A 26,928-nucleotide genomic window follows, 5' to 3' on the forward strand; every position below is an offset into this window, starting at 1 on the left:
CTTCAATGTCACTTCTTTGCGGATGCCTTCCCCACTCACTCTTTAGACTAGGTCAAGCACCCTGTTACATCCTTGCATTGCACATTCATCTCATCACAAAGGTAGTTACATAATTAGACAATTGACTTGCAAAGGTGTGTTTCCTCTCCAAAACAATAAGCTCCGTTGGGAGAGAAAGCCTCTACGTTTTCTAACACTGTAACCTTAGAGTCTATTCACAGATGACTAGTCAGAGTGACCACCTTATAATCGCAACACTATTCACAATAGTCAAGACATGGAAACAACCTAAATGTCCATTGACAGATGAGTGAATTAAGAAGATGTGGTATATATACAAAATAGAATAATACTCAGCTATATAAAAGAACAAAATAATGCCATTTACAGCAACACGGATTGAACAAGAGACTCTCAGACTAAGTGAAGTCAGAAAAAGACAAATACCATATGATATCACTTATAGCTGGAATCTAATGTATGGTACAAACGAACCTTTCCACAGAAAAGAAACTCATGGACTTGGAGAACAGACTTCTTGTTGCCAAGGGAGAGGGTGAAGGAGTGGGATGGACAGGAAATCTGGCATCAGTAGATGCAAACTATTGCATCTGGAATGGATAAGTGGTGAGATCCTGCTGTATGGCACTGGGAACTATATCTAGTCATTTGTGATGGAGTGTGATGGAGGATGATGTGAGAAAAAGAATGTGTATATATACACATATATGTGTGTGTGACTGGATCACTTAGCTGCATACTAGAAAATTGACAGAACACTGTAAACCAACTATAATGGAAAAAATAAAAATCACCAAAAAAGAGCTTAATGACATAGCAACATGTGAGGAATGTCATACAAATGATTTGTGGATTTCCCTAAGATTTATTGACAAAGCAGACATGCACCTTGGGATCTCGTGTTATACAGAGCTCTTTTAGCCAACAAATCTATCATGCTTTATAACCAGCTCTTTCAGTTTCATAGGAAGAGTGGTGGCTTGAATGTTTTTCCTGTATTATATACCTGGGCCTTATTTATATAGTTGTTCTGTTTGGGAAAGGTTAGGGAAAGAGATTATTTAATTCCTGTTTTACCAATTCAGTTCCTAGACAACGATATCTCATTCTTAGAATTCATTTATTCATAGTTCCTTTTCTAATGATCTCAGTGGGTGACTTGCTTTCTGGTTTATTTTTCCTCTGCCTTACTGAAAAGCAAAGTAGCTATAAATCCTGTGGACAACTGCTGTTACTCCCACTACCAGGCAGTTAGGTGAAGGAAGATGACACAGTGGATCATATTAACAAGGCAGCCAGAATCCATTAGCTATCTGGTAGATTTTTCCAGTACAATGTAGACAGTGGATAAACCTGCTCTGGGGGTTAGTCCCCTTAATGTTATTGCTGGTGTAACAGAGTTGATTTCTGTGATCATCAGATTCTATTTTCTAGTGACCATTATTATGTGTTTTGATACAGCTTAATAGGATTTGGGACTTTGTCCAAACATTCTTGAAATCAAGCACAATTTTATTTGCTAATATTATATTCCTTTTTTAAGTTATATACTTGCAAAGTTGAAAATACTCTTGTCATTCTTATAGACAACTGGTGAGAATATAACTTGGGTACATCCTTTCTGGAGGGGTTGGGAAAACCTACCACATTTTTAAATGTTCGTACAACTTGACTTTGCAATTTCACTTCTAGAAAATAGTCCTAAAGACTGCTGTCACATTTGTACAAAAATATACCTACGAGGATGTTCACTGCAATCATTTGAAATAGCTAAAAACCAAAAGCAACCTAAATGTCTATTGATATGAGAAGTGTTAAATAAGTTATGATACACTTACACATACATAGAAAATGCTATGCAGTTCTCTAGAAGGAAAAAGAACTAAATGTACTGACTGAAAGACCTCCAACTTGCAGTAAGTAGAAAGAGCAAATCACAGGCGAATACATACAGTATCATCTCCATTTGCACCCCGTGATAGTATGTATGTTTACATGCGTATAAACACACCAATAAATGGTTGCTACCTCTAATGTAGAGTTATTTTAACCTCGTGTTGAATACCTCTTTTCCATGGGGCTCTGTCCTGGGCACTGTAGCATGAGAGTAGCATCTTTGGCCTTTAGCCACTCAATACCAGCAGTGCCCTCTCTCCCTTGTTATAACCACCAAAATGTCTGCAGTCATTGCCATGTGTTTTATGGGGGGCAACATCACCTCTGATTGAAAACCACTGCTGTAGTGAGTGGGGCAGAAGCAACGGACTTTGAAGACAGACTAGATACTTAAGTGTCATGTACACAAGATATCTAAAAACAAGCATTTCTCTTATTGCTGTTAATTTTTTATAAGGGATTATCATCCTCACAGGCTCCGTTCAGAGAAGAATTATCTATACTCATCTAATTCTCATTTCTCCCCCATTTTGCTAAGATATTTAAAATAATTATATGGAATTGCCTAAATAGTCTGATAAGAAGCTCTGTACTTCAATGTGTCTTGCAAGTGTCCTAAGGTAATTTCCTCTCTTATAAAATAAGGATCATAAAAATTAGTTCACAGAGCTTCTATGTCATGTATAATAACAGACACACTGAAGTAGCTAATTTTCCCCCATTTTGTTCTATAGCATATTAGCATCTAAATTATTAAGATATATGGGTACTTCTTTGAGGAGGTTGAAATAAGCTTTATGAGAGCAAGGATGTTGCCCACTTTCCTTCCCTGCCATATTCTCAGTACCTAGACTGGTGTCCTGCACAAAGCAGGAGCTTGGGGCTTGTTAAGGGACTAAGAGCATATCTGCCTCACATGTACTACAAATTAACAACTATCTCTAATATAAACTAGTAGTTGGTAAATGAAACACTGACTTAAACATTTTAGATATAAAGTTACATACACAGTTACTACTAGTCAAAGTGAAATGCAATTAAAATAATCATCATGATTATTACTGATGAAAAAGAGCAGCTTAAAAATAACAAGTTTAATAATCACTTAAATCCAGTAAATGCATATTACATTACAAAATTATCACATGTATTATTTCAGATATATTTCCATAGCTTGGTAAAGGGAATGATTTGAAATAATATCAATTTTCTTTTCATGACAAGTTATGGTGGGTGGTTGTGATTCATAGAATCAGAGTCAAAAAGAATTTCTGGGATTAGGTAATCTAACCCCATGTTTCAAGTAGGATCAGATTTTATTTTTAAGTAATTTTAATGGAGCAAAAGAGATGTGTTTTTAAAATAACTCTAGATTCTCTAAAATTTGTTAAGAAATTGGAAGAAATCTCAGGAGAAAATGTCCTGTCTGGGTCTGGTGTTTCTGGGTTGTTATGGACCACATAATGAGCTCCCATAATGGTCACCTGTCTACTGCTGAATTAGTAAAAACCTTCTAGATCTAAAATGATAAACAATTTAGATGCAAACTATTACATTTAGAATGGATAAGCAATGCAGTTCTACTGTACAGCCCAGGGAACTACATCCAACCTCTTGGGATAGAACATGAAGGAAGATAGTATGAGAAGAAGGATGTATGTATATGTACTAGGTCACCCTGCTGTACAGCAGAAGTTGATACAACACTTAAATCAACTATACTCTAATAAACAAAATGATAAAGAGCTGGTTTAAATTTGGAATCCATGTGTTTGATCACTTGACCTGAATGGAGTAAAGAGCATGAAACTGTTAGTGCATCTAGCGGTGACCATGACCGAGTTAGTCCCATCAGGACTCATCCCTCCTCTCTGGGGCATGGTTTCAGGAAAAAGCCCCCAATCCATGCTACAGTGCTGAAGCTGTGGAACTCTGTTAATGCAAGTGTTTCTCTCCAGACCCTGAGCCCTAGGGGCCCTAGGACTGCCAACATGAGCTCCTAGCCCCCTCAGGGGACATCTTAGAGGGCACCCTACCTTGGGGATCTTCCCTTTAGGATTACAGGACACCAGAGGTGACAAGGAAAGTAGTCAGTGCATCAGACCTAAAATTATGTAATAGGTGCTTCCTGGCATTAGGCAGAACCAAAAGAAAAGAATCTGAGCCTATGTGACAGTCATCATTTATAAGTGTTCATATTTGTTTGTTTTATTGTGTAGATATTATATAACACAAATTCCATTTTAATCATTTTAAATACCATCCACAATTTGATGGCATTAATTAAATCCACAGTGTTGTGCAATCATCATCACTATTTCCAGAGTGTTTTATCACCCCAAAGGGAAACCCACTACATACCTTACTTGCTGCTCAAATGATTGGTGTCCACTTTCCATCTCACATTGTTCTCACACACCTTTTGGCAACATCTCCCTTCCCCCTCCTCTCACTCCCAGGTAGCATCTAACCAAGTTTCTGTCTCTCTGCTTTCATTTAGTTCATTTCAATAGTCCTATTTAAGGTTCATTTAGCACTTAGTATGCACCAGGCACTTTGTTATTTACCTGAATTAGCTCACTTAATACTCATAACCACCACCAGGGGTACCTGGTTAACCCTTTTCACAAAGGAGGCAACAGATTGAGAAAAACTCTCAATCCTTCCCTTGTGAGCCTGGGATTAGCAGATGCAAACTAGTGTATATAAGATGGGTAAACAACAAGGTCCTACTCTATAGCATAGGGAACTATCCTGTAAATTGAAAAAGAATATGTATTTGTACAACTGAGTCACTTTGCTCCAAGCAGTCTTTTCAAGTCCAAAGAAGCTCTGCTTTTAAGGAAAGGCTTGACAGAAATTAACACATAAATCAACTACAATAAAATACAAAAAATTAAAAATTTTAAAAAGGAAAAGAAAAAGAAAGATGTAGCCCCTCACTCAAGTATCACATAGCCTTAAGCAGTGGACCTGGGAGAATGAACTCCAGCATCCTGACTCCAAAGCTCACACTTTTGACCATGACGTTGGTCTGCCTACATATATGGGAAAATCTGAATTTGTCCTTATTCTGCTCCATCGGTTCAGTGAAAAAAGAACAGCTGGACATCAAAATACTCCTTTTATGGCATTTAAAGAGAAAGATGAAAACATTTGCTCCAAGCAGTCTTTTCAAGTCCAAAGAAGCTCTGCTTTTAAGGAAAGGCTTGCTAAAAAAGGCTACTCTTAAGTACTATTCTCAACTGTGTTTGTAACAATAAAAGCAAACCAAAATTTCTTCACCAGAATGACTGCTGAAGTCCACCTCAAAGAAACTTTGCACAGACCCATTCTTTTTAGAGAAATTGCCAATTTGCTCCAACCCACTACATACCTTACTTGCTGCTCAAATGATTGGTGTCCACTTTCCATCTCACATTATTCTCACACCCATTCCATCTGAGAAAACAGTCCTGCCTCCTTCTCTTCACAGTCCCTTCACTGAGTCACATTAATGTCCGCTCAACTCATAACACACAGCTTAAAATATACTCAACCTAATCCATTCTATAGGTACCCTTTTATCCTTTTGTACCTATGTCGGTAGCCATATGTCTCAGAATCAGTTGAGAGCTATTATTAGCAAGCCACCAATTAGGCTTACAGTTGCTTCCCCTCTCAACTAACAACCTGTGGTTTCTTCTAGTACCCCCCCTCCTTATTACAGCCAATATCATCCACTAGGAAAGATGACACACTGCATTCTCAAGCACTTGAATGACACAAGTATACATTTTCCATAATGCAGCCCGGGTTCATCACTTAAGGAACATAAACCATTTAAGTAATACTCTGCTTAAGGTATTAAATGATTTCCCTTTTCAGTAGAATTTTTTTAAAGTAGCCTATTTATGAATTTCATAATAGTTATGTCCTTTATCTAGATATAACCCAAATTGTTTTTTAGACATAAAAGTCAATCCATAAATTACCAGATTGATTTCCATAAAGCATTGAACTAAGCTCCATAAGAGTTTAAGTTCTTGTGCTTTAAGACTAATAATAATAATACAAGGTAATTTGAGGAAAGTCAAATAAAATTGGTACAGACATGGCTCTTGAGAAGAAAGTCAGATTTCTTCTGGTTGGACAAATCAACGAGCATGTCACAAATATTGATATCCGGATGGTAAATTGGAGAAGGGGTTATGAATGCAAGTCGAGGGCCAAGTAAAACTATTTAAATCGAGAGCCTGCCATATGCCTCCTATGTGACCTTAGATGCATTATTTAACCTCACTAACCATTAGTTCTTAAAATGAACATGGAAATGATTACACATACCTCAGAGCATTGTTTTTATGACTAAAGTAATAAATGTAGAGCAATTAGTACAATTTTGGCATATGGTTATGTTTTCAATAATGACCAGCTGATGTGTCAGGAAATTTTAAAAGCAAGTCCATGGTAACAATTGAAATCATTTTTACATAACAGGACAGTGGCACATGTCATGAGGGAGGAAAAGGTTTTGCTTTAGGAAAATATGGTGATGACTTCTTTGGATATGAAAGGTGTTGCTCTCCCTCCCTCCTCCCAGAACATGGGGGAGAGGAAAGACAGTGGGTAAGGGGGAAGGAGAGAGAGACAACCCTATAGGTTTGAAATTGAAAGCTACAAAGAGGATAAGGGTCTCAGGAAAAACAAGGGTCTAGAGAGAGTGGAAATATGATGGGAGCTTTAGGGTAGGAGACATACTGCTTGGAAGAATTAACTTAGTAGGAGCAGATCTGGAGATAGAGCCTTTATAATTTTGAAAGACCTTTCAGAAAACAGAGATTACCAAAATACATAATTATTACTAAATTTACAAAAATATATGACCAAGTAAGCACATCACTAGGGCTCTCCAAAGGCTTTGAAATAAGTAAGCACAGTCATATAAGTAATGGAAAAATCTGCCTCCAACTCTGTAGCAAGAAATAGTCAAAAAATGGGATCCCTATTTGATTTTTTTTCCCTTAAACTTTTATTGAAGTATAGTTGATTTATAAGGTTGTGACAGTTTCTGCTGTACAACAAAGTGATTCAGCTATACATGTACACATATCCATTCTCTTTCAGATTGTTTTCCCACATAGATTAACACAGAATACTGGGTAGAGTTCTCTGCTATACAGCAGGTCCCTGTTGGCCAATCATTCCATATACCTCAGTGTGCATATGCCAATTCCAAACCCCTAGTCCATCACTCCCCTCCACAAACCTGTCCCCTTTTGGTAACTATAAGTTCTGCAAAGTCTGTGTCTGTTCTGCAAATAAGTTCATTTGTATCCTTTTTTTTAGATTCCACATAAAAGCGATATAACACAGTGTTTGTCTTTCACTGTATTTAATTCATTTTTATGACTGAGTAATAGTCCATTGGATATGTATATCATACCTTATTTATCCATTTCTCTGTTGATGGACATTTAGGTTGCTTCCATGTTTTGGCTATTGTAAATAGTGCTGCAATGAACATTGGGTGTATGTATCTTTTCTAATTATGGTTTTCTCCAGATTTGATGCCCAGGAGTGGGATTGCTGGATCATATAGTAGGTCTAATTTTAATTTTTAGAGGAACCCCCATACTCTCTTCAATAGTGGCTGCACCAATTTACATTCCCATCAACAGTGTGAGAAGGTTCTCTTTACTCTGCACCATCTCCAGCATTTACTGTTTGTAGACTTTTTGATGATGGCCATTCTGGCTGGTGTAAGGTGGTACCTCTTAGTAGTTTTGATTTGCATTTCTTTAATATTCACTAATGATTTTGGTTTTTGGCCTTTGCTTTGTTCCTATTTAGTCCTCATCCTTTATCCTCAAAATCTCTTTAAAATTCTGCTACATGTTATTTGTATTGGTGTTGCTTTGAGGGGAATGAAGGAAATGAAAGAGGATAAAGGATTTGTCAGGCCAAGGAGATTCCAATATGGAGGAAGGAATGCATCCAAGATCCAGGTAATGAGGGAAGCAGGGGGCCACACTGTGCAAAATATGCAAGGAGAAACAGATAGTAGCCCCTTGAGACATGGAAGTTAAGATATGGAGGTGTATGGATGGGATGATTCCTTTTGAAGACCTGACAGTAGATGAACACCACATAGGAAACAATGTTAAGAGATCACCACGTGTGTAATTTATTTATTTATTTATTTAATTTATTTTTTTGTCTTTTTTAGGGCTGCACCTATGGCACATGGAGGTTGCCAGGCTAGGGGTCAAATCGGAGATGTAGCCGCTGGCTTACACCACAGCCACAGCAACGTAGGATCTGAGTCAAGTCTGCAACCTACACCACAGCTCATGGCAACACGAGATCTTTAACTTACCGAGCAAGGCCAGGGCTCGAACCTGCATCCTCATGGATGCTAGTCAGATTCACTTCTGCTTAGTCACAAGGGGAACTCCTCAAGTGTGTAATTTAATCTCCATATTCAGGAGATGAGAAGAAGGAAAAAGCTAAAAACAAAGACAGTCAGACAGGGAAGGAAGAGCAGTAAGAACTCATGTGTGTGGCGGCTGCCATGTGGGGGTACAGGGTAACATTTACAGATGGGCCTTCCATTTATATCATATTGTGTTTAACTCCAAACCCTTCAACTGGATAGCTATGTCACCTTGGGCAATTTGCTTAATTCTCTATCTTCTCTCTGCAAAAATGGGAGTCATAACATTTACAACATCAGGTTGTTGCAATATGACAGTCTGAAGAAAATGCCATGTCAAGGAAACCAAAGAAAAAGGGGGTTGCTAGAAAGAATTTGCTGCAAGAAGGTCAAGAAATTTGAATCCTTTGGAAATAGCGATTAAGAAATTATATTTCATCTCCAAAAGCATCATTCTAGGTGTGGGGTGAGTCTAAGGTAAATGAGCGCAACAAGCGTACAACAAACATCTTCCTTCTATTTACCTTTCAAGAATGGAAACTTGAAGATAAAAGATTTTATCTCAGATAATATGGTATGAATATTTATTAATAATTTCAACAAAGTCTAATAACTCTCTCCATCCTGCTCCTACATAAGCTAAAATAAGTTGATTGATTCTACTCTAATTGATTTTAGACACTTACTAAATCTTGCCTCTTAGTGTAGGGTGCAAAATTATCCGTGTAACAGAGATTGAGCACCCTTTGGTTTGTAATTAAGTTTTGTGATTTATGGAAAGACTCCCACTCCCATCATTCATTGAGTAAAGGTTTTGACATCTTTTATGAAACACATGAAACTTACTTTTGATTCTTGTCTATTTATGACTGTTTATAGCTCTCTGTTTTAATTAATTTTTTTGTTATAAATGGTCAAAACCAGGAAGATCATAATGAATAATAAGTTGTTATGCTTACAGAATTCATTAGATTGACTGATTTTCAAGCAAAGAGAAACACAAACAGTTGCAGTTAACTGGTTTTATTTTCCTTAAACTTTTTTTTTTCACAGCTGCACCTGCAGTCTACGGAAGTTCCCAGTCTAGGGGTTGAAATGGAGTTGTAGCCTATGTCACAGCCACAGCCACACCAGATCCAGCTACATCTGCTACCTCAGCCACATCTTGTGGCAACGCTGGATCTTTAACCCACTGAGTGAGGCCAGGGAATGAACCCACATTCTCATGGAGGCTATGTTGGGTTTGTAACCCACTTAAGCCATGGCAGGAACTCCAAATTAAACATTTTTAAAGAGAATATTAAGAGGTAGTAAAAATAAACTTGGCTCTATACAAAAAGGAAAAAAGCAAGGTTCATTTTAAAACCAGAGTTGGGCCTTTTAAAGTCTGGTGAGGAAAAAAAAAATGCCTGAGTAATTTATATTTTAAAGGCTTCTCAAGGCAAATGAAAACACACCTCATCTAAGAAGAAGGAGCTCCACATCTTAAAAAGACTAAGAATATCAGAGAATTTCTTTCACTTGTTTTGTTAAGGCTTTGGATTAAACGAGAGGCTGATGTTCACTCTTATTCAGCTTCATAATTACCTTCAGACTGAATACCAAGAAACTTGGCAATAAAAATCCGGTCTAACACTTTGGAGTGTACTTTTCACACATTTAATCAGCTGTCTACTTGCTTCCATGCCCCACCAGTAGGAGTTTATCATGAAGCCTCCCCTGGAAACTGTAACTGCTGGGTTACAGCTCCAGAGTTCACTCTTCTTGAGAGCAATTTCTTCTGGGGTTGCCATATCAGACAAGATTAGTAGTTAGCAGTCACTTAAAAGGTATCACTATTATTTTTGTTTCCACCTGTACTTTCCCTGTCATTTAGATAAAATGCTCCCCTGTGCATCAAACACAGATATAAACTCCCAAGAGGAAAAAAAAACCAAAAAACCCCTCATTTCACTTTCTGCATCTTCATATACATGTCACGTTGTGCTGTGCGTGCCCGGGAACTTAATAAATGTTTAATTTAGATAATTTGGTACCTATATTCCACAAAGTTTGCTGCCATTTTCAAAGGCATTTAATCATCTTTATGTTGCAGTGGAGGCCAAATATTAGAGCAGAAAGGGCATAGATTATTTTAATCTATCAGCCCTGGGCATGATTCCTTATTTCCCCACTTTACGGGCCTCGCAGCCCAGAGATAATTAATCTTTTTGAACCTCAGTTTCTTCATCTGGTAATATTTATTATTCTAGAGGATTACTGTAGTGATTAGGGGTAAGGTCATAACATGTACTAAGCCAGTATTGGAACCCTTTGCCTGTATTAACGAATGTAATCTTCCCAACAAGGTAATAAAATAAGTATTATTATTACCACTTCATTTTAAAACAAGGAAACAGAGACATACAAAAATTAAGTAACGTGTCCCAGTCCCCACAGGTAGTTAGTGGTGAAGCCTGGATTTTTACCTGGAGAGCCCTCTTCCAGGCCCACTCTTAACTTTTGACCATGATGCTACATTGGCCTTTTTATCACTTCAGAAAGTACCCCTAGCCATGAAGACTGAAGTAACTGCTGTTACGAAAAGTTGTACAGTAATTGTAGAACAAGAAGAGTTCTAGCTCACCCCAATAAATCGAGGCCAACTAGACCCAGTGTGGAAATCCTCTGGGCTCTGAGTGTTTCCAACACTTGGTCGTCTAGATTCTACTTGAATATGGAGGCTGGGCCATCCCACTTTCTATGATTCTTTTGATCACTCTCTTTCTAATTTGGAGCTCAGATTTTCTCCTGGTGCCTTTACTAGTTTTTCATGTTATAGATACAGATGATATTATAAATTCACATACTAGCTTTTCTCTCCATGTATTTAAGGATAGTTCACTAGTAACTTTGATAACAACTTTCAATTTTCTTTTTTTTTTTTTTCCATTTCTAGGTTAAACAGATAGGGTTCATTCAGTTACCCTCTTATATCTGCTAAGGCTTTCCTGTCCCAAGTAACTTTTCCCTAATCACACTTGCACTTCCCAATATCTTCTTAAAGTCTTATGGCCAAAGTGAATATAATACTCCACCATGGAATAAGTAATACAGAATTCAGGGAGACTAATACATTATTTTGTATATACTCTGTTTCTTTTAACACGGACTAAGTATGTATTTTCTTTTAAGAACTAGCACATTGTATTTTTGCTCATACTTAACTTGGATCAGCAGTCAAGTAAAGCATGAAATTCTTATTAAAGTTGGTTGCTTTCATTCTGTGCAACTGTTTTTTCTAACCCAAATTCTAAACCCTATGAGAAACACAAATGAAATGTAGGTTTCATTTCTATTCTCAAGCAACCCATACTCTAGTAGGAGGCATAGGGAAAGGCGGGAGGAGAGAGAAAGGACAACTAAAGAAAAGAACAAAGTCAAAAGACAGGGCAAAGGGCACAATGGATGTGGGCCCAAGATGTGAGAGGTCAGAAATAAGAATCTAAAAGGAGGCACTGGTAGAAGAAGTGTGTCCTTACTTGAAAGCCAAAAGTAGGGCAACCACAGGAGGTACTTTTAAATATTTGCTCAATGTCATAGTGTTATTTTGATCTCCTTTTTCCTACAATCTGAATAATTTTGACTCTTGGTTCTATTTTTTACCATATTAGCTACCCTCCCATCTATGTCATTTGCAAATTTGATTTATCTTTATCTATCTATATATATATTTTTTTTCCTCTCAAAAAACAGTAGAGTTCTTAAAGAAGAGTCACTTATCAGCTGGATAAAGCTGATTGCTACAGGTTTGTTACACTTAAGTCCCAGTGGCCTCTTTCCATGAAGAAAGACATGGGAACTGGCCATGGATGAGAATCCTCCAGAAAGAAGGACAGTCTTTGGGAGCATCAGAAATTTAGTGAAGAGAGAGAAGTAGCTACAACCCCAGCTCCATTCCTAGCATATTCTATGAAGGTAAACAGATTATCATTGTTTCCTCCTATGTTCAACCCCACTTTCATTCTGCCACCATGAATTTTACCTCACAGTCTGCAAATTTATTAGCAACTAGAGTTCATAGCTTGCAGGAGTCACTAAGCATCAGTAAAATCACATGTTTAAAATGAGTGATTTTCTTTCCAATTCCAGTCATACTGAGAACCGCATCATCTTAAAATCTTCTTTCTACAAACACATGGCTTAAAAATAATATTGAATTAATAACTGAGCTAATTTTCAAAAATGGAAGTACCTATATGACACAATAAGAAGCTAGACTTGGATTTTATGACCCACATGGTGACAGCAGGACCCTTGAAGGGAGGACCTTCAGTTTAAGTGTAGGATGGGAACACGTACAAACACATACATACAAATAAAACATCTGCTAGCACAGGAGATCAGGCGGAGGCACCATTTTGCCTGTGCTTTGGTGGGGAGAAAAAAATGTTTGCTTTTACTGAGTTTTGAGATTTAAATTTATACCACCTGTGTGATATACCTCTTGGTAAAGAAATTAACACAAATATTGATTGAAATATTCCTGGTATATCTACAGAAGCAAATGCAAAATTCCTCTGGAGGGAAAAGACCTCAGGTCTCACAGGTAAATAAAGCTTCAGTGAAGATAAGGTCAGTCAACAAGAAAACAACAAGAAAGAAAGAAAAGAAAGAAAAGAAAGAAAGGGAAAAAAAGAGAGAAAAACACATTAAGTAACACTGCATTATGAGCAAACAAGTAAAAAGCAGATTTAGACCCCCTTGAATTTCAGACAATATAACACTTTGCTACAGATTATAATGTAATGTTTAAAGGACATAAAAGAAAGAATCAAAACTACAAGAAATGAATAAGAAGTAAGGCGAAAGGAACCAAATGATTTGAAAAAGAGAACTCTTAGAAATAAAAAAAGACAGTTACTGAACTAAAAAAAAAAAAATTTAGTGGCTAAGCTAACAAAGAATTAGATAAAGCTGAAGAGAGGAGATAAGTGATAGACTGGGGAATAGATATCAAGAACTTACAAAGACCACAGCACTGAGAGATAAAGAGATGGAAAATACCAAAGGAAGTTGAACAAACTTTATCCAAAAGGATGTCTAGAAGGAACAAATGAAGAGAATGGGAGAGAAGCAATTTTCAAGGACATAAAGGTTGGATGTTTTCCAAAATAAATGAAAGAGATGACTTCTCAGATTCAATCATCTAGAGGAGCCTAAATAAGGTTAATAAAAATACAGATACAATGCATTGAAACCACAAACCCCAAAGAAAGAGGAGGTCTTAAAACCTATATGGGAAAAGAATCTAAAAAAGGATAGATATGTGTATGTGTATAACCAAATGAACTTTGTTATATAGCAGAAATATTCACAAACTTGTAAATCAACTATACTTCAATAAAACTTTAAAAAATGAAAAAAAATAATTTGAGCAAAAACATATTTTCAAAGGAATTACAAGTGAATTGACAGAAGACTTCTAAAATGCAAATCTCAGAGGCTGAAAAAGCAGTGGAATGCTTCTCTCATAATGTTTAGAGAAAAAGCTAACTCACGTAAGAGTGAAAAATGGCAGAAAGCACATTTCAGACCAAGACTGAGAGTTTGTCACTAGCAGATTTACTCTAAGAGAGTACAAAAGAAGTCCTTCAGGAAGAAACAAAACATAGAAGGAATGGAATGCAAGAAGCAAAAATAATTTGACTATAAATAAAATGTATACTAGATATATTTTGAATTTGAGAAAACTAAGTCCCCGATGGCTGTTCATGTCTTTACCACTCTAAAGTCTCTTCGGGACATCAAGTTTGTACTTCTCCCATTACACTTCTAATGAATAGAAGTTCATTAGCTTCCATATATAAAAAAGATACTTAGAACATATGAAGGAGAAAGTTGCAGAACATTCCCAGTCATACCCACAGTAAAAGGAAGATCTTGTGCCCACAATGTGCATTCTCATTGGCAACCCCAAAGTTACAAATTAAAAGTCTACTATTGGGGTGGTAACAGGCTCCTATAACACTGGCTTTCCTATTCCACTCTGTCTAGTGAGAATGGATCAATAGTCTGATTTCCAAGGCACATTGTTAAGGAGAATAAAACAATGATTAGGGAAGATACATAAAGGAAATTTACTTTTCATATGATCTTTGTCCTTTTAAATTTTATACCATGTATATATGTATATTGCTTATTCAAAATATTAATGAAATATTCAGTTAATTAATTTTAGACTAATGTCAAGGAGAAATCTCAAAAACGACATTGTTTGGTTTGCTTTGAATAAAAAAATAAGAGGTGATATAGATACTAGGAACTCAAGGGTATAATTTAAATAAGTTATATTCAAAGGTGATTCATTGAAAAAAATTATCAATATTTTTCTTTTCTTTTTTTTCTTTTTTAGGGCTGCACCTGTGGCACATGGAAGTTCCCTTGCCAGGGGTCAAATCAGAGCTTCGGCTATAAGCCTACTCCAGATACAAGCCACATCTGCGACCTGCGCCACAGCTTACAACAGCACAGGATCCTTAACTCACAAATCTAGGTCAAGGATCAAACCTGCATCCTCGTGGACACCATGTGGGGTTCTTTACCTGCTGAGCCACAGGGGAACTCTTCAATAGTTTTAAAGCAAAAGCAAAGATCTTTTCCAAATTCCCAAATAAATCCACTTGGCTTTTTTTTGGAAACCTGTCTTCTAACAGTTTGAAACCTACTTTTCCCCCTTACATTAACTGCATGATGTGTCCTCATTTCCAGTGTTAATTAGGTAGGCCTTACAATAAAAGAGCCTGAAAAATTTCCCCATCAGAGCTGTTATCTATTATACATGACTGATACATGGAAAGAGTAAGAATTTTTTCCAATTAACCCGAAGGACTTGGAAGAATGACTTTGAGATTTAACACTGAGAACTTTTAACTACTTTATGAATAGTACAAAGACTTAAATTTCCATAAAACATTAATGTGTAAAGATCTGAATTAGAACTAAAATAAAGCAATTATAAGTAAATGCAAAGAATGCAAATTCCTAAATTAAGCATTTAAAATCATTCAAGTATAGTAAAATTATACCTAAAGCAGGTTTATAAATACATCAAGAAAACTAGAATAATTTCTTATTCTTAACCCCTTTTCATAACATCTCAGCGTATGTACAGCTAATTAAAAAATATATATGTGTACTTTTTTAGGGCTGTATCTGCAGCATATGAAATTTCCTGGGGTAGGGGGTCCAATCAGACCTGCAGCTGCAGACCTAACTAAGCCCAGCCATAGCAACCCCAGATCCAAACCACATCTGCAACCTATGCCACAGCTTATGGCAAAACCAGATCCTTAACCCAGTGAGCAAGACCAAAGACCAAAACTGCATCCTCATGGATACTAGTCAGGTTCTAATTCTGCTGAGTCACAATGGGAACTCCATGCACAGCTAATTTAAGGACATCTAAAATCTTCAAAGCGTTCTGCATGTAAAATTTTATTTAAGATATATCAATATAATCACATCAAATATCATTTATTGACTACTTACCACAACCAAGACATGGTACTGTGTGCCTTGCTTACATTACTTCTTTTAATCTCCAGAACAAACCCATGAGGTAGACATTACTATCTTCACTTTATGCATGTAAGAATTAAGGCATAGAAAAATGAGGTAGCATAGAAAAGGTTCACAGCTGGTCAGCAGTGGAGCTAGGAGTCATGCTGATATCCCTCTGACTCCATTTATTCTTGACCCCTCTGTTAAATGCTTCAAGGAGAACCAAGGTTTGGCAGAACATTGGGCAATTAAAAAAAGGTGATTTAAAAGAGGTTAAGGATCACCAAAATAAAGAGAAGATATGTCTTAAGTACCAAAGATAACTCCTATGCAGGAATGGTTAAAAGGTTTTGGCGAGAGGGTTTTTTTTTGTTTTTTTTGTTTGTTTCTTTGGTTTTTTGGTTTTTTAATGTGGTAACAGGAAAATGTAACATTGAGATCCAAACCCCTGATTCATCCAAAGTTCATTAACACACATTCATTCACCAAATTCAGTCTTATCATTAGAGACCAAGTTTGAAGGTCAGATGGGTCTCAGCAAGTTAGACTAGAGTCCACATCATAGGCAGATTAACAGGCCTGTTCCCACATTACAAAGACCACCAAATGATCTGCTCTGTCTTGTCTCTTCCCGTTGAGAAATTCAAATCAGAGAAAGTGACATTAATAGAAGGATCAGAGGCTAAACGTCCTTCATCACAAACTTTCTTTATTGTAGTAAAAAGTTTTAAACGTGAAGTTTGTATTTGTTTAGCTAGAACAAAATGAATTAAAAATAATTCTACAGGAGTTCCCATCTTGGTACAGTGGTTAACGAATCCGACTAGAAACGATGAGGTTGTGGGTTCGGTCCCTGCCCTTGCTCAATGGGTTAACGATCCGGCGTTGCCGCGAGCTGTGGTGTAGGTTGCAGACACGGCTCGGATCCCTCACTGCTGTGGCTCTGGCGTAGGCTGGTGGCTGCAGCTCCGATTTGACTCCTAGCCTGGGAACCTCCATATGCCGCGGGAGCGGCCCCCAAAAATGGCAAAAAGACAAAAAAAAAAATTCTACAAAAAGATCACTGATATCAATAAAGTAAAGCAATCTAAAATTTTTCTTTCTTTTTAAACTATGGTAGCTCACCATTTTTACTCAAATTCTTCTTTTCTCCCACAAAAAGATAATACATTTTGGTGATGGAATTTTATGTAAGTCATTTTGGTAAAAAAGGGCCAGAAATGTTTTGAAAATTTTCTTTTGCTTCTGAATTTTTTCCATCTTTTTATATAAAATAATATAAATGACATAAGCTTCGGAAAATATGCCTTTTGTAAAAAGCTATGTGATCATGAATTTAAATCAATATATTCTTTTAATGATGAAAAATGTAGCAGTTTAACCATATCAGGAAATTTAATACAATTCAAAATTAATAATAAATGCAAATTATGCATACTACCAGCAAAATAACTTTGTTACAATAAATGAATTAAATGATTTTTACTACTTATACATAGAAATAATATAAACTTTAAAAAAATCAATCAACCTCAACCAATTGAAGTTACCTTAGATGAAAAGTAACATGCATATATTCCTCATTCTTCATTTTATCATTTTGAAACTACAGATATCAAAAAGCAACAAAAACAGGGATACAACTTAAATTTATATTCACTTAATTACTCACTGAAAAAAATTAAAATCTCATCTCATGTTTTGATCTGTGGTCCAAGAAACCCATTATGTTACACACACACATACACACACACACAAAGCCATTTATCACCAAAATATCTGATCTCCTTTTCTTTGATATTTTTTTAAGCTTTGTTATCTGATAGCAACTTTTTTTCCCAGGTATAAGCATTTTAATTTGCTTTAAATCAGCAGTTACTTATAGACGACTGTCAAATCTTTTAGGGTTATGCTGTAAAGCATGATTGAAAGATTTACTTTTCGTATAAGACAGCTCTGCATATTAATTATATCAGCAGATACATGTTTGCTGAGGTTTAGCAATTGTGTAATAAATGCAGCATGGCAGGGATAGAGCTGTTAAACATCAGCACATCGATTTCTATTACATTTTATTGAGTTATCCAGGAAATAATCACCCTGCTAAATCCAAGTCAAACATGTGATGAACTATTAGGATGTTTAATTACACATGACGTTATGCTGAACAAGTGGGTGATCTTACACAGTGGCTAAAAAAGGCCATAAAAAGTTAATTTTACTCAGTAAAAAACATACTCACAGCCCTCTGTGTTGATAAGTGGATTCAACCATTTCACTAAGAAACACATGATGCAGAATAGACTAAATCAATTAGGGGGAGAGAAAGTTCAAAGGAGACTTTTTCGACTAAAGTTAACAAGTGTCATGAACACTAAGATTGTCCTTCAAAAAAAAAAAAAATCAGTAAATCCTATTACTTCATCCTCAGAGAGTCTACTGCGAAGGCTCAACAGATGGCCACTGGGACCAGGAATTAATCTCCTTTCTAAGCTATCAGGCAGCACCCAGCTCTGGCAGGACAAAATGAGGCCATTCCTATACTTGAGAAATCTTGGCAATCCTGATGCTTTTCCTACCTTGGAAGAGAAAAAAACTGCCACAGTCTTCACTGTTCAAAGACAACAGGATTATCTGCTAGCTGAAGGGATGGGCATAACAAAAAGCACAGACCTCGTGAGTGATGATAGTAGGAGAAATTCCTGAGCACACAGCAGAGTGTTGGCAAAAAAGAAGGAAGGAAAGCACAAAGAAAGGAAGGAAGGAAAGAGGAAACACTGGAATAAGAATCAGAAGACTTGAGTTCTAAATTGCAGATCTGTATCCACAATTAAACATCAAGTCTAAGATATTTCACCTCTTTGCCTTAATGACTTCATGTGCCATGTGAGTGGATACGACCAGATGACCCTGAAGGACCGGCTTTACACTCATCTTTAGAATGTCCAGCAGATAGCAGATATGGAAGCAACCACATCATCTTTTTCTTCCTCATTTCCACCTTTGTTTACTTATTCAACAAATATTTGCGGAGTGCATAATAAGGTGTAGGCCTTATCCCATGTCTCAAAGATTCAAAAGCAAAGAAGTTATACCCTTAATCCCCCTGAAACTGAATGCCTGGGGTGGAAATGAGGTGAGGAGACAGGAGGACAGGCAGGTAAAAGCTGGGTAGATTAGCAAGGGTCTAATCTTGAATGCCATGTTAAGATACATGACCTTTATCCCAAAGGTAATGGGAGGCACTGAAGTTTCTCTGTCTGGGGTGATATGATAAGATTTATGCTCTGATAGTCTGTGGAGACTGGCCTGGGGAGAGAACACCTGGGATCCCTAAACTCTGTATTTGCAACCAGAATGGAAAGAAATGGACCCTAGAAAAGAGAACCCAAAGGACTTGACTGAATGTGGAAAGGGATGACAGGGATGGTTCCTTGATTATTGCATAAGAAAATGTGGTAGATGTGCCTACCACTTACTGAAACAGAAAACAGAAGTGAAGGACCAGGTTTTGGAAACAGAAGAGGAAGAGGACATGAAGCAGGAGTCACGAAAGAGATGCAGAATTCATTCTGGGGTCCCTGGATTTAAGAAAGATGTGGAATTCATTCTGGGGTCCCCAAAGAAACATTGGATATTTGAGTTTGAATCACCTGTCACAGAATGAAATATCAGTTAGTTCTCTTTAGAATCACTGAAGATTCTCTCCCTAGTGGTTCTTCACTAGTTGGAAATTACAGAACCCAAGTGAAATCTTTAAGAGCTTGGGTTCTCTCTGCAGAAAAATGTATGCATGCACAGATACTCGGAGAATTCATGGATCCCAAAGTCCATCCAGAGACCTATGGGGGTCCAGGAATTCCAAGGTAAGCATCCCTGCCAGGAGTGCAAAGGAGGTAGTAATCGAAAAAAAGAAGTAACTCTGTGTTTTTCACCTTCACTAGATCAGAGAAATGTAGAAAATTGTTTGATTGATTCAAGTAAATAGTACCAGCAATGAGAGACAGCAGACATGGCAAAAGACTGGCTTGATGCTCACCAAATCACTTTCATCTTCCTGGATACTCATTAAGCTCAACTACATTTTCTAAACCCCTTGAATCCATGTGGTTAGATCTCACTGATGGTAGGTGAAGGGAAGGGACCTGAGGCAGCAACACTGGGTGTGCGTTTTCCATGCTTTCTCTGTGGTCCTCTTTTCTGGTGATTTTAGGGGTCATGTACTGAGTATGGCTTTTTCACAAAATGGCACCAGCCAGGGTCCCAATCCCAATCTCAATTCCCTCCAACTCTCCTCACCACCACATTCAACAAAACCAACTGAGATGTGAATGAGCAATATATTTTTTATATTAACCACTGAAATTTTGGGACTTGATACAGAAGCTGGTGTTAATTACTTTTATTAATAAAGTAAGTATCAATAATGATACCTATCATATATAAGGTCCCTAAGTTAATAAAGTGATTTTATACTATCTTCTTTAGTTGTATTTTACCAATGGTTACCTGACAATATTTTACGTCCTTATTTATTTTCCTGTTTGTAGTCCCTCTACCCTACTCCACCATAATGTCCATACAGAAGGGCTTCAGTTTTGGTCACTGCTGTATGCTGTTTCTAGATCAGTGCTCAGCACATAACAGATCCTAACGAAGTGCTCAGCACATAACAGATCCTAACGAAACATTTATGGAATAAATGGGTGAATTATTTCACATGGGCATCTTCTCATCTGAAAGTACTTTTTTTGTAAAGGGCACACCTTCTATTTATAACTATATCAACAAAAGTGGTAGTGTTGGGAGGTGAGGAGTTCGGATCTGACCTGGAATAATAATTGGGACAGATGCCTTGAGGCTTCTGTAAATGTACACTATAAATGTGATGTAAATGTAAATGTTAATTGCTGTTACTTTTTCTCAGAGAGGAGCCAGGAATGCCTTGATGCTCAAATACTAAAATATGCTCTTGGGTCAAGAGATGGTGAAAGACAAAGATAAACTATGGCTCAGTCTTGGAGCATCAACTTCACTCACTTGTAACTTAAATGTTTTATACATGCAATAGAGATGAGTGATTTTGTGGGCTAAACTATGATGTTTTGAAGAAATTCCATTTACCCTGGGGGTGGGTCATTTCAGGACCTCCCTTGATGGAAGTATTCTCTCTCTGCTGTCATTATTGCGACTTCAGAAGAAACTCTGGAAAGCACTGATATAGCTACGAAGGCTGGATTTGGGAGTAGAAAGACCTTAGTATTCAGCTGATAACTTGGTGACCTTGAAAAAGTTTAATCACTATGAACACAATATTTTTGTTTGGAAATGGATAGTATCTCCAAGATAATACTTACCTCCGAGGAGACTCGTGCAGAGAGAGGTGATGTATAAAGAGTAAGAGACACAGAAGTTAGGTGCCTTGCCCAAGACCATATAACAAGGAAACAGGAGAACCCGATTTTAAACTCACATCTATCTATCTCAACGCCCTTGGCTGTCTATAGCTACTTAGAGTCAGTGCAGGATTATCCTCTTATAGGCTGAAAAGTTCAAGGATAATTAAAAAGAAAGCTAAATATTCTGTTGGGTTATTTTTAACTCCAGTTTTAAATTTTACATTGCTCAATTAATCTTATGTCATTCCAGAGCTTCAAAATCTCATCATATAATTTTTTTTCTAGTGGAAGAAAGATATGCAGGATTGGACATAGCCATTATTCATCCCACATTTTTCTGGGACAGTTGTAATTTTAAAATTCCATACCATTAAAATGCCCTGAAAAAGCCACTATTTCCGTATCAAACTTTGCACCAGAAACAGCACAAATACTGTATTCAGGAAACACGGTCACCATAAGTATTAATATACAGGAGAATCATGGTGTACCTTGATGTGTGTGGTGTTCTGGTAGAGATCATGGGATAGAAATAGTGTAAAACCACTGCATTGGAAGTGCCTGATTTTGATCCAGGATGGTTAATTACCAGAACTCTGTATTTTTTAACAAGTTAACAAGCTCTATGAGTGATTCCCATGCCCAAGGAATTTTGAAACTCCTGATTTAGGAAATGACCTCCTTAAGAAAGAGTCCCATAAACTGCTGTATAGCACACAGAAGTCTACCTAATATTCTGTGATCACCTACGTGGGAAGATAATCTGAAAAAGAATGGATGCGTGTTCTTGTACAACTGAATCACTTTGCTGTACAGCAGAAATGATCACAACATTGTAAATCAACTATACTTCAATGAAAATTTTTACAATGAAAAAAATAAGAGTTCCACATATCAAAGATAGCCATTAGGCATTTTCTATTAGAGACCTTTGCAACAAATTAGTTACTCAAGTTTAAAGAGCACCACTTAGAGATTCTTGTGAAAAGAAACAATGCAGTAATGTGAGCCCTTTTGTGGCATCCTTTTGTGTATGGTGGCAGTACCTGTTCGGTAAAATTTTCACCTCCCAATGGACCAGAACACTTTCGGTCTCACATTCTGATCAGTCAGTGTTTTTATTAAATCAGACGACTCTGCAAGGGGGATGGATTCAGCATTCACGGCCCCTGCTGCACGGAGATTTACAGATAGCAATAGGAGGTGGGGACCACCAATCACTGGTGGCAGCAGCTTTCTCTTAGGGGAGAACAATCAGACTTTGTGAGGTCATCTATTAGAACCTACTTAGCCAAAACTACTACTGACATGATTTTAATTAGCAGCTAAGACTCAATGCATTTCAAAACTCTCAAGGGGTATTTTCGACTGACAAAACATTTTACTTTGAGCCATAAGCTATATACAAATTCCATATATAGATATATATTTAATATTTTTAAAGTTTCTCATATTTGTATCAGAAAGAGTAAGTTCAGAATGGACTTGGATGAGGTATAAATAAGGAGCAGAAAACTTTAAATACTTTGTAAACACTGAATAAATATTAAGTGAATCAGGTAAAAATTAATTAAAAATTCCCAAATGTGAACACAGGAAGCAGTAGTGTGTCCTAGGAAAGGAGCTGGTTATAAGCTTGAATGTCATGCTTTAACATGGTCATATAGATTCCAGGAAATAAAAGGGCTCCAAATGAGTAAAATGAATTTATGAAGTCATAAAATCCTGGGCAATCCTATCTATTCTTCTGAAAAGGTTCAAAATGCTTCTAGTTATAATAGCTGCAAAATCTCTGTGACTTTGGGGAAAACTCCCAGTGATTAAGCATCACTGAAACTTCCCACCTCCTGCCTCCTAAGCTTCCGTGTTAATAGCGCCAAGCTTCAAAAGCCCACTTGAGACATTATTTTCCTCATGGATTACTTTATACACTGGCTTAAAAATTCATTTTCTAGAAGATGGAATGATATTCTTACCTGTTTCGCAGCTGGGCCCCGTGAAGCCTTGTGGGCAGGCACACACATTAGCAGCAATACAAGCTCCGCCATTCCTACAGCCATCTTTGCAGAATGCTAAAATAATCCAGACATGAGACTTTAGCACTCTGGAAGGAAGGAGTTCAACATCTCCAAACCAGCTTTTCTTTATTTCCTTGGAGATGTCGACATCAAATCATAAATGCTATTAGGATGTCACATTCATATAATTATTTCCACATAGGTAAGAAACTTCAACACAATTTGTAGAACAGTACTCTTTCCAATGTTAAATATTTCACCTGTAAAAAAAAAGGCTGAACTTTCATCTAACAGAAACAGTAACCTTACACAGCAGGAAGTACATCAGAATTAGTAGTGCATCTCATTGTAACAATTCAGCTTGAAATTAAACCTAAAAAAATGACAGCTATCCTAGACAGTTTTCTCAAGGAGCAAATCACCATCTAGAGAATGAGATACGGAAATAAGCAATGATTGAATCCTATGACGCTCTAATCATTCTACCTACTGTCCAAAGTGTCAAAATACTAGACAGATGCCCCTTTCTTTGAAAAGTTCCAAATCAGTCCTGGTGATGAATTAGCCAATAAAGAGAATTTGCTAAAGGGGTCTTCAGGAAAAGTCTTGCATTCCTCTGCCAAGGATAGGTCAGGACCAAGGGCAAAAGCATTGCATAGCTTCTTGTGTTAGAGTGGGTTTGAGGGTGAGGGGAGTTTTTCGAGGAGTAGGAAAAGGAGCCAAGCTCTGAGCCATTGCAGAAGGGCCGCCTTCAGAAAGGGTGAGAAACACAAGATGGGTGAGACTGAGTGCCCTTAGACACTTCTGTTTCCACTTCAGTTTTTGGCTCTGTCATGTTGAGGGCTGTTCCTGCAGCCTGGCAAGGTCTGACATGGATAAACCAGAGCAGCTTCCTCCAGGCCTAAAGCAAAAGCTTTTTCTCTTGTTTTCTGGCGTGTGCCTCCTCAATTAGTTAGGATGCACTTTCTTGGAGTGGTAAACTGTAGAAATCTGAGATTCTGCTACTGAGTTAAAGGAAGGGGCCTGAAGAGACCATTTAGCTTCTATGGCTCTAGGTTCTAGTCTCTCTTCATCCCAGGCAAAAAGACTATCAAGTCACCAAGGACTTGCAAAGAGATTGGGAATTTAAGCTTCATAAAGAGTACATCCACCATACCATGTGTATGTCTTCCTTGGAGTAGTCTGCAATGTTGTGGCCTGTTTTTGTTTTCTTTCTTTCTTTTTTTATTGTCTTTTTAGTGCTACACCTGTGGCACATGGAGGTTCCTAGGCTAGGGTTCAAATCGGAGCTGCAGCAACAGCCACAGCCTATGCCACAGCCACAGCAACATGAGATCCAAACCATATCTGCGACGTACACAACAGCTCATGGCAACGCCAGATCCTTAACCCACTGAGCAAGGCCAGAGATCAAACTTGCGTCTTCATGGATACTAGCCAGATTTCTTCCCACTGAGTCAAATGGGAGCTCCTTTTTTTTTTTTAATGTGTGCACCTGTGGCATATGACAGTTCCCAGGCCAGGGGTCAAATTGGAGCTAAAGCAACACTGGATCCAAGCTTCATGTGTGACCTACACCACAGCTTACGGCTATACCAGATCCCTACTCCACTGAGCGAGGTCAAGGACTGAACCTGCATGCTCATATAGACAATGTTAGGTCCTTAACCCACTGGGCCACAATGGGAACTCTGTAGCCTATTGATAGAGCACAATACTCAATGATTCAGATCCTACATCTAAACTATTTTTTTCTCAGCTTTGACATTCCCAGCAGAGATGTCCACAGAAATTGGAGATTCTTTACCCATCCAGCCTGTAGTCCTAACTTCCAGAAGAAATTTATGGATCCTTGCAAGTCCTCCTTCCTTCAAAGATAACAATTCTTTATGTACTTTATTCTTCATATCAATTAGGAGTGAGAGTCCAATACAAATAAGAGTGAGAAGCTGTTGGGCTCCCAGATGAATCTTAACGCTCAGAACATTAAATGCTTTGAGGAAGTCCTATGAGTTCAGTTATACTATGCTGTGGACTTTAGGAGTCTAGATTTTCTCAGATTAATCTAGTAGGTCTTTGCAATGCCCTAAATCACAGATTTCCAAGACATTTACAAACAGAATAATCATTGGCCCAGCCATATCTGCGTCCAATGTATTATTGCAGACCAGGTCTTAGACCCGTGCTCATGGGTCACTGTACTAATAATCATATCTTGTTATTGCCTACCTCCTATACACATGGAATCAAAGAAAATCAACCCTAGTAAACTCCAGGATAATGAACACAGTGTATTTGAGGAATGGGCAGTTTTGAAGCTTAAAATACCTAAATTAGACAAATTGTAAATAAATCTGTATGACCTAATAAAGAATATGGACTTTAGCCTATCTAAGAGGGTGGGGTTTCCAAAAACTGAACCTCTACTTTCCTTGTGAAGTCCTAGCTAAGCTCATCTGATGAAGGAAAAAGAAGGAATGAAAGAAAGAGAGGTGTGCTAGAGGTGGGATATCTCTGGTGGAAATGAAAATCCGAGAATTATTGATTGCTGTTAGGACAAACTAGGTAATATGAAAAATGATAACACATAGAAACCCGATACTCCCAAGTAATTAGTACTTAGCTCACGAGAGAGAACAGAGGAGAAAAACTCACAGACTGACCCCTAGTAGATGTTCCACAATGGATTATGGTAGTAGAACAAATGGGTTGACAGTGCTGGCCAAAAAAATATAGCTATAATGTTTGGACTCAAAAAAATAAATATCTGAATCTGGGAGGAGACTGGTAAACTGGATGAAAAGGAAAGGTCAGAGAGATGAAAGATGAATTGTGGAAAGAACAGAGTGGGCAAACCGGAAGCAGAGAGACTTGGGATTAGACAATAAAAAGTTAAAGTCTAGGTTTCAAAGATGGAGCAGTTTTGTACAAAAGTGCCAGGATGTGATTATGGCTATAGTCAGCTAGAGAACAACAGAGGTGAAAACCACTGTGTTGGAGGTCATCGAACATTAAATCAAAGTTGCTGGACGTTTGGCCACTTAACACTGACATAACCCAGGAGAAAGACCATGGACTGTATTGCCAAGTTCTTAATGGCTGTGGGAAGTACCCAGAAGGTAGGTAACAGGATAAAGGGGGAGATGGATTGCATTCTCTTGAATGGAAGAAGGGATGGCACTTGAATCTTTTACCTTTGCATGTAGTTCCATTCCCAGTATAGCCTGGCTTGCAAACGCAGTTGTGTCCCCCAACAGTATTGAAGCATAAGGCATTTTCATCACAGTTGTGCTGATTGGTGATGCACTCATCATGTTCTGAAAGAAGGATACATTTTTGTTACTCAAAGATAAATTTTCAAAGACACTGTGTTTTTCAACTGCACCTTCATCTTTGTTATTGTTGGTATTTCTTCCCAACCCAGACATACACAAATCACCTATTAAAGAGCTCATAGTTTGAAGAATTGTATACTCCTCTTGAAACGAAAACATAGCATACACATCCACAAACCTTAAACACAAAAGGATTTGGGCAAAACGCCCACCACCAGTAGGAAAGAATAGAAGGAGAGGCAAGGCAAGGATGGGGATTAATTCTTAGAAGCAGATCCTGGAGCCAGCTGTAGAGTCTCAGT

At 37.5% G+C, this 26,928-nt stretch overlaps 1 protein-coding gene across 4 annotated transcripts in view; it reads right to left on the reverse strand.

Moving 5' to 3' along the window:
• The window catches only part of NELL2 (neural EGFL like 2), a 388,134-nt gene that overhangs the window by 68,100 nt on the left and 293,106 nt on the right, over nucleotides 1-26,928 (reverse strand). For all 4 annotated transcript variants that reach the window (XM_047788021.1, XM_047788020.1, XM_047788022.1 and 1 more), the window contains 2 exons: nucleotides 26,486-26,608; nucleotides 23,250-23,345 (listed from right to left, as the gene is read on the reverse strand). In XM_047788021.1, coding sequence (XP_047643977.1) covers nucleotides 23,250-23,345; nucleotides 26,486-26,608 — 219 coding nt within the window. The remainder of the gene's footprint in view (nucleotides 1-23,249; nucleotides 23,346-26,485; nucleotides 26,609-26,928) is intronic.

Source organism: Phacochoerus africanus, chromosome 7 (assembly GCF_016906955.1).
Source record: "Phacochoerus africanus isolate WHEZ1 chromosome 7, ROS_Pafr_v1, whole genome shotgun sequence".
Taxonomy (NCBI): Eukaryota; Metazoa; Chordata; class Mammalia; order Artiodactyla; family Suidae; genus Phacochoerus; species Phacochoerus africanus.